At 41.0% G+C, this 9,464-nt stretch overlaps 1 protein-coding gene across 3 annotated transcripts in view; it reads left to right on the forward strand.

The window, feature by feature from the left end:
• The window catches only part of Xrn1 (5'-3' exoribonuclease 1), a gene marked incomplete in the record, with an annotated part of 152,837 nt that overhangs the window by 78,852 nt on the left and 64,521 nt on the right, over positions 1-9,464 (forward strand). For all 3 annotated transcript variants that reach the window (XM_029557814.1, XM_029557813.1, XM_017795169.2), the window contains 2 exon segments: positions 3,522-3,611; positions 3,804-3,939. In XM_029557814.1, coding sequence (XP_029413674.1) covers positions 3,522-3,611; positions 3,804-3,939 — 226 coding nt within the window.

The raw sequence follows: 9,464 nt of genomic DNA on the forward strand, positions 1-9,464 counted from the left end.
AGACTCAAGCCTTCCTTTGTTGAGTTTAGGTCTGCTTCTTTTTGTAAACTTTATGTGCCTTTGTGGTTTACTTGTTGGGCATGAAATGCTTATTTGTCTAGGAGCTTCAGGATCTTTCTTGATTTTATATTGGAGGGGCCAAATTGATATTGTCTTCTGGCTCAGGAGTTCCCACAAAGACCAAGTCAGATAAGGATCAGATGCTCTCAGGCTTTTTCTTAAGGTTTAGATCCCTCCAGGAAAGATTTTGACTTCAGGAATTTGGGGGTTGGACTGGCCTGTGAGCCGGGCCCAGGAAAAATGCTGGTCTAGGCCAGCTGGTGGCTGTGCCACCCAGAGATGCAAAGGCACATGGGTGCGGGAAGTGGCCCCAACGGCTCCTGGGGACTGCACTGAGGAGCTGGGTTGGTCTGGCTTTTTCTTAAGGTTTAGATCCCTCCAGGAAAGATTTTGACTTCAGGAATTTGGGGGTTGGACTGGCCTGTGAGCCGGGCCCAGGAAAAATGCTGGTCTAGGCCAGCTGGTGGCTGTGCCACCCAGAGATGCAAAGGCACATGGGTGCGGGAAGTGGCCCCAACGGCTCCTGGGGACTGCACTGAGGAGCTGGGTTGGTCTGGATGCACAGGATCAGGAATAGAAAAGGTCATCCCTGGCGTCCAGGAAAGAGGCTGGCAGGTGGTACAGGCCCAGGGAAGTAGAGGAAAGTGAGGGGGACCCATGAAGGCACTGAGTTGGTCTGGATGCAAAGGATCAGGAAGCAGTGGTGTTTCCCCAGGTGTCTGGGGCACCAAGACAAGGAATGGAGCAGGACCCAGGCTAGGAGGAGAGACTAGCAGGGGAGATGGGAGGGTGAATGAGGCTGGGGGAGTCAAGGGGTGGAGGGTGCGATGGGCTTACCCTGGAGAGAGGCCTGCGGATCCTGCAGGCCCAGGGAAGCAGAGCTATTATTAGTTTTTAATTTATGTGTATTTGTGTGTCTTTGTCTGGGTGTGCCACATGTGCGCAGGTGCCTGCAGAGGCCAGGTGTCAGCTTCTTAAGCTAGTATGAGGAGGGTCTAAGCCACCCAAATGTCTTCTTTTTATTTCCTTTTTTCAAAATTGCTTTTTCTCCTCTGATTTCTTGTCCCCTTTTATGTTAAAGATTTTTATCTTCTACATGTTTGGTGACTCTTTGGTGTCTGGTTGTATTTAACAGTGGTGCACCAAAAAGCCAATTAGGAATTTAGGTTCACTGGGTGGAGCTTATCACCTTCTGGTATCATTACCCTGTATGAATATCTTCTCTCTAACAGGAGAAATTTTCCTAGAGAGGTGTCTTCCAGCCTTTTCTTGCATAAAGGATGTAGGAACAAAACTGCTAATATTCTGGAAATTAACCAGTAAAATGGGTTTCATTACCCCATGGATTGTGTGATTACTTCCTACCCATCCCCCCAAAACTTCCTTAGAACTGAAGGACCTTTTCCCCTGATAACAATATTGCTGCTGACATCCCTCAACTTCACACCTACTTCAGGAATTGCCTGAATAAAGAAAACTACTTCACCTAAAGTTACATCCCCTTTGTACAACACAGGGCCTGATCCATGTGGAGGTATAAAGGCAGAAGCAACTTAGTTGCTCCAGTTTAGGACCAATGTGAAGGAGCGTCTTTGTTAGATCTTTGTGGGATTGGCTAGGAAACTCATTGAAAATGAATCACAACTCAACTTTATCCTGTCTCCAGTGCCCAGTTCTGCTTCTCTGTTTTCTTTTCCCTTTCCACAAGTGTTGATTCCACAGTGCTCCCTACTAAACTTCCTGCCTGCTTGTATGCTCAGTCTGCTTCCTGGAGATGTTATGTAACTGACATATACAATAGCTACACTTGCAGTGCAGCACCTGTCCTCTCCTCCTTGCACCATCCCTTTCCCCTGCAGCTCTTTCTTTGGTATAGCCAAAGCTAGGGTATCTCTGGTTGACCTTTCTAAAATATAACTGTAGGTATCATGCTGGGGTGTAGGCAAGTAAGCAACTGATTGTCCAGCTACTTGGTATATACATTTTCAACCTAAATCCTACTAAATCTATTCTATGTATAACCTGCAAATGTACCTAAAGACCATAATTTCTAAAGTTTTGCAGAGTTCTGATTTAAGTACAGTTACACCTTTTCTGTTTTCTTTTTTTAAAACTTTTTTAAAAAAATTTATATATTATTTTTATTTTATGTGTATGTGTGTATTTCCTGCCTGTAGGTAAGTGCACATGTGTCGTGCAATGCTCACAGAGGACAGAAGAGGCTGTCGGATCCCCTGGGACTGGAGTTATAGACAGTTGTTACCTGCCATGTGGATGCTGGGATTCAAACCTGGGTCTTCTGCAAGAACAGTCAGTGTTCTTAACTGCTGAGCCATCTCTCCAGCCCCTCCTTTCTTTTTTTAATTCTATATGTTTATTGTACACACAGAAGGACAGTTTACAGTTGGGAGACCTTCGATTGGGAATAGGAAGTTTGCCTTATAGCACAGTTTATAAAACATAAAGGCAGAAGTATTTTGGCCCTTTTTGTGCAGTTTGTGCTTGCTTTTTGTGGACTTGCCCAATTTGGTTATCCCACTTATTCCTGTCCATCAAGTCAGCTAAACAACATCTGTCCAGTTTCTAATTCCCCAAATTTGTTCTCAGCTCATATGCCATCTCATACCCTATGTCTCTCTTCAGTTTTCTTTCTTGGTCTCTGTCTGTTTTTCTACTTTATTATTATTATAGTAATGGATTGCGGAAGGACCAAAGATGTGTTTAATATGCTTGTATGTGCCTGAAAGTCCTACGTGATTCCAAAAGAAATATAATTTTGAAGAATATTAGAAAAAATTAATTTTTAATTTTGAAATGTTCCAGCTTTGTTATAAAATTAGAAAATAAATTTACAAGCTGGGCGTGGTGGCTCACGCCTTTAATCCCAGCACTTGGAAGGCAGAGGCAGGTGGATCAATGTGAGTTCAATGCCATCCTGGTCTATATAGTGAGTTCTAAGCCAGCTGGGGCTACAGGGAGACCCTATCTCAAAAAAGACCAAAAAAAAAAAGAAAAAAGAAAATAATCTTACAAAACCAGATACAGTGTTGGCATACCTATTATACCAGCACTTAGAAAGCTACAGCAGGAGGATTGCAAGTCTGAAAATAGTCTGGGCTAGTTTCAAGCAAGACTTGTTTCAAAAACCGAACTTCCAGATACTATTTTTATGCATCTGATTCCTCACATTTTAATCACAGAAGAATCAGTCATAACTAAGTTTTTTCCTATTTAAGAATTAGAATGTTTCTCCCTCAGTCAATGGAGATTTTGTTGAAGTTACAGGAATACTCTAGCTATCAAACCTTTCTGTTTCTATTCCTTATTAATACTGTCCCTTAATAGTACTGTAAATCCTCAATATACTTCACATGTCCCCTATTGAATCCCAAATCATTTACTAGGATGCTTATGTGAAGCTAATAATATGTTTTAAGACAATGTTTTCATTTGTTGGCCAGAGTTCCAGAACTGTTTAGCTATGTAGCCAAGAATAGCCAAGAGGATGTGTTCTATGAAGATGACATTTGGCCTGGAGAAAATGAGAATGGGTAAGCAAGATTTGTGGTATTTATTTCCTCATATTCAACTTCCTGCTTCCATTAAAAGTTCAGCTAATTTATCAAGAACTTTATTTTACATTATTTTACTTTTGATTAGAGAACTTAAGGGAAATAATTTATAATTTGCAGTTCTCAGAATGTTTTAATTAATATAAAAAATTATTACTGTTTTTACTGTAGTGCTGAGAAAGTTCAAGAAATTATTACTTGGCTGAAAGGACATCCTGTCAGCACTCTGTCTCGTTCTTCTTGTGATTTACAAATCCTGGATACAGCTATTGTTGAGAAAATTGAGGAAGAAGTTGAAAAGTGCAAGGTACTAACTTTAACCAAGTTATTGATGACAGCTGAAGTTAAATGGGCTATATATTATCATTTATTTATGTTTCAGCCAACTAATATATGTATTAATGATTCTAATTAACATTGAATAATCCTGATTTAAAAAAACCTTGACTTTTCCGGTGATCATTAGGAAATTTATATCAACTGCTATAAATATATTCATTATATAAAATGTATAAAACTTAAAGTTTATTTCTTTGTAATAGTTCTAATTTTGAGAACTAATATTTTGTGCCAGGCATTGTGGCATATACCTTTAATCTCAGTACTCAAGGGGCATAGGCAGGAGAATCTCTCAGAGTTCCAGGCCAGCCTCATCTACATAGAGAGTTTCAGACCAGCCAGGGCTGAATAGTGAGGTCCTGGAGTGAAGGACTGGTGTTAGCTGACATGTGGGTGCTGGGAATCAAACCCAGGTCCTCTGCAAGAGCAGGAAGTGCTCTTAACTGCTGATCCATCTCTCCAGTCTCATGAACTATGCCTTTAAAATTATTTTAAAATTTTATTTATTTATATATTATTTATTTGGGTAAGCTCAAGTCAGATAAAAATCCCAGCATGATGGAGGGGTGTCGGCATGAAGTTCTACCTCTAGCTGAGGAACTACTGCCTAGGAAACTGCTAGGGGAGGGAGAGTCCATTTTCTTCAAGGGTATGACCCTGGTGTTGACCATGTTCCAGTTCTGGGTGATCTGACACCCTCTTCTGGCCTCTGTGGGTACCAGGCACATACATGGTACACTTACTTGCTGGCAAGGCACTCATACACATAAAATAAGAATAAAATCTTGACCAAAAAAAAGACATAGTTCATAAGCTGGACATGGGGCAGGGGTGGGAGGGGGAGGGGAGACACCATTATAATCAAATAATCCCAGCACTTGGAAAGTAGAAGGAGGAGAATTGGAAGTTCAGAGTTCTTTTGAACTGTGTCTGACGTTCAAGGCCAGCCCATTTATCATAAGACCCTGTCTCCAAAAAGAAAAAGGACATAATTCTGTTCATGTTTTTACACAACATAGAAATCTGATTTTTCTTTTTTTGGTCTTTTTGAAACAGGGTCTCCCTGTAGCCCCAGCTGGCCTGGAACTCACTGAGCTCAGCAATTTGATTTTTCTAAGACTTACTTTTGGGGGCTGGGGAGAAAGCTCAGCAATTAAGAGCACTGACTACTCTCGTAGAGGACCTGGGTTTGGTTCCCAGGACCCACATGGTGGCTAACAACCGTTCTTACCTCCAGTTCCAGAGGGTCCAACATCCTCTTGTGGCTTCCTCCAGCACTGCAGAACACAGGCACACTTATGTAAGCAAAACATTCATACACATAAAATAAAAATAAATAATTTTTTGAAACAAAGTGTCTCATTGAAATGAAACTTGTCATTTCAGGTAGACTGACTGACCATGAGTCCCCCCAGGATTCACCTTTCTCTATCCTAACCCCCACACACACACACAACACTGGGGTTACAGACATGTGCTATTACACCCAGCTTTTACATGGGTGCTGGTGATCTCAACTCAGGTCCTTATGAGATGTAGCAAGTACTAGATCACCAAGGCATCACCCCAGCCCAGCTCTTAATAAGTTTTGAAATCTCATTTTTTTAAAAATTTTATTTCTTCAAAGCAGCAAACTTCTGTAGTTGACTTAACCTATTTTATCCATTTTAATCTTCTATCTACCTTTGTACAGTAAAAATTGATTAGTTATATTGTTTTTTTTTAAACTTTTATTTTTCAAAAATTTGCCATTTGCTAAAATGTTGCTACCTTGATAGCATACTTTCTTTATTGAACTAATGGCAGAATCAGAGAAGACATGGGCTCAAGTGCCATCCCTTCCTCCCTGAGACTGTCTTTCAGTATTTTAACTTTTCCATATCTCATTTCATTGTTAGTAGATGGGTAATAAAATAATGCCTACCTCCTCAGTAACAGTAACTGAGTTAAAACATGCTAACATCAGGACTGGAGATGTGACTCAGTGGTATTATGCTTGCCTAGCATACACCATGTCCCGGGTTCTGCCCCTAGCACCATGTAAAGCTAAGTGTAGTGGTGCACGCCTGTAGTTCCAGCACTCCAGAGGTAGAGGCTGGAGAATCAGAAGTTAAAGGCTGTCCTTGGCTACATGATACATTAGAGGCCAGTCAAGGCTACAAGAGACCATGTCTTAAAATAAATGTAGACATCTGCTTATAATACCTAGCTCCTATTATGTATTCATGGTAGTAGTCTTCAGAGTCCCGTATCATATACTCAAGAACTATGATTGTAGCCAGGAAAACCACAATTAAATGGCTTTTTTCTCTTTGAGAAAAAAATAATGAATTCTCACAGCCAAGAGTATTGGTTTTGTTCTGTTCTATTTTGTTTTCAATACTGTGGCTTCAACCTCCATGCTTCACAAATGCTAGGCAACCACTTTACTTCTGAGATAACACCCACATCCTCAAGAGTGACCTGAACTCACTATGTAGATCAGGCTGGCCTTGAACTCCCAGCGATCCACCTGCCTCTGCCTCTCAAGTGCTGGGACTAAAGGCGTGCACCACCAGGCCCAGCCAATAGTTTAACTTTCAAAAGCTCACCAATATTCAGTTGAGGATAGAAAACTTTTATCTCTTTCTGTCTTCTAATATGTAGTGAAATCTTTTTCTTCAGTGTTGTTATTAAAGTGAACTTTCCAGTTAGCAAGCGTTTGTAGCTTCAAACGCAGAAAAATTATTGTAGCACATTTGAATGCAGAGCAGATGTTTTACAGCATGGTGTGGTGGCTCTCTTCTATAATCCCAGAAGTTGTGGTAGGTTGATTGCCTGAGCTCAAAGCCAACCTGGCCTGTATTAGTAAATTTCAGGCTAGCCAGGGCTACAGAGTTAGACCCTGTCTCAAAAAAGTAACAGGAGGCTGGAAGGATGGCTCAGCAGTTAAGAGCATTGGCTGCTCTTGCAGAGGACCCAGGTTTGGTTCCCACATGGTAGCTGACAACTGTTAACTCCAGTTCCGTGGGATCCGGTGCCCTCTTCTGGTCTCCACAGGCATTACATGCACAGGTGCATTTACATACATACAGGCAAAACACTCATACACATAAAATAAAAATAAATTTAAAAACAAAAACAGGGCCAGGGAGATGGCTTGTTGGCTAAGAGCACATGCTGTGCAAGCAAGAGAACCTGAGTTCAGATCCCAGCACCCATGTAAAAAGCCAAGCATGGCCACACACAGCTCTCATCCCAGCACTGAGGGTATTCAGAGGCAAGCAGGATTGCTGGGGCTTACTGCCTTGTCAGCCTCAAGGGGGTGTGGGGAGGACACAAAAGCTCCAAGTTCAGTGAGAGACCTTGTCTCAAAGTAAAAGGTGAAGAATGAGAGAGAACACCCCCACTGGCCTGGAGCTCACTATAGACCAGACTCTTCAATCTCCGAGAGATCTGCCTGCCTCTGCCTCCCTAGTGCTGGGATTAAAGGCTTGCTACCACACCTGGCTATCAGTAGCTCTTAGGTAAGTGCTCTACCACTGAGCTATACTCTGTGTGTTAAGTCCTGGATTTGATCCCCACCACCACCAAAAAAAAAAAAAAAAAAAGTTTTCTTATTAGACAGTGATTCTCATACTGGGAGAACTTTTTTTTTTTAAGATTTTTTTTTGAAGGGGGCCAATTTATTTTTTTTTTAATTTTTTATGTGTATGAGTGCTTTGCCTGTATATATGTAAGAATACCACATGTGTACAATGCCTGCAGAGATCAAAAGAAGACATTGGATTCCCTAGAACTGGAGTTATAGACGATTGTTAGCCACCATGTAGGTCCTAGTAACCAAACCGCGGGCTCTGTAAGAGCAACCCGTGCTTTTAACCACTGAGCCATCTCTCCAGCCCCTCATACTAGGAGAACTTTGAAAAATACTGAGGGTTCCACCCAAGAACAGTGCTGCTTAAACTTTAAGATGCAAATAAATCACCATGAAATCGTCTTAAATATTGGTTCTGAAAGGCCAAATATTGTGGTGCACACCTGTAATGCCAGCACTAAAGTGAAATGCTAAAGGCTAACAAGTAACTAACATTTGGTTAAGTACTGTTCTTGGCCAGGAACCTTGATTATTTATTTTTCTCCATATCTTGTAGAAGTTTTTATTGGTTTATTTTTAAATTGATATGGACAAGTACATATATTTATGGAATACAGTATGATTCCACATTTAGAAGGAATAATGACCTATTTTCCCTTGTCCATCAATGTGAAATGAATGAGTATGTCAAAGAGAACCTGTCAGAGTGAGAAGCAAAACGTACTGTCTGCACAGAAATAAGAATGTGTATGCCTGTGGGCCAGCAAAGGACAGACAGAAGAACTCATAATTTCAGTCAATTTTCTATTTGTTTTATAACAGAGTGCCAGTTTTTAACCTGTGTACATTCTTTTTTTAAAAATATTTATATTTTTATGTGTATCAGTGTATTGTCTGCATACATGTTAAGTGCACCCGTGTCATGTAGTACATAACGTGGAGGTCAGATGAGAATGTTGAATTCCCCTGGAACTGGAGTTATGGACAGTTGTTAGCCATCATGTGGGTGCTCTTAACTGCTGAACCATCTCTCCAGCCCCACTGGTGTATGTTCTTAAGCTATATTTTCCAATCTCCTTTATGGTCAGGTGTGACCATAAAGGATAGTTATGATCAAAGACTACTGAACAGAAAAGATGTGCACAGTTCCCAGAAAGGCTGACTGAAGGCTCTTACCCAGCTATTTAATAGTCATGTCTCACAAGCTTTTGGTCTTTCTACTCTAATCCCTCGTGCCTAGAAGAGTGAAATATGATGATTTCATTAGCTGTATTAGTCTGTTCTGTGACATTGAGTGTCTAAATCTGTATAGCAGGGTTAGAATGAAAAGACTATAGACAATCATTTTATCCCAGAATCCAGTCCTTTCCTTCCTTTTGCCTTCCCTTCCCCTTATTGTGTGTTGTTTTATATGTTGTTTGTAAAAAGACAGAATAAATTCTAGTTTGTTTAAGCACGTGCACACACACACACACACACACACACACACACACACACACACACAAATATATCCTGGCCCCAAATAGTGTTTCTCTATATAGATAAGTGCTTCATACTGTTTTTTCCTCTTTAAATTTTTGTTAGCACAGCGTGGTGGCTCATACCCGTAATCCAGCACTGAAGAGGCTGAGGCAGAAGGAGCACCATAAGTGTGAGGACAGCCTGGGCTTACAGAGTAAAACCCTGTCTCAAAAAAATGGGGGAGACTAGAGAGATGACTCAGTGGTTAAGAGCACTGGCTGCTCTTGCAGAGGACCTGGCTTTGATTCCCAGCACCCACCTGGCAGCTAACAACCATCTATAACTCCAATTCCAGGGTATTTGACACCCTCTTTTGACCTCCAAGGGCACTGTACAACACAGGTTACATGCAGGCAATACACTCATACACATAAAGTAAAAATAATAAAATATTT

This window comes from Nannospalax galili, unplaced genomic scaffold, assembly GCF_000622305.1.
Source record: "Nannospalax galili isolate Female #2095 unplaced genomic scaffold, S.galili_v1.0 scaffold708, whole genome shotgun sequence".
Lineage (NCBI taxonomy): Eukaryota > Metazoa > Chordata > Mammalia > Rodentia > Spalacidae > Nannospalax > Nannospalax galili.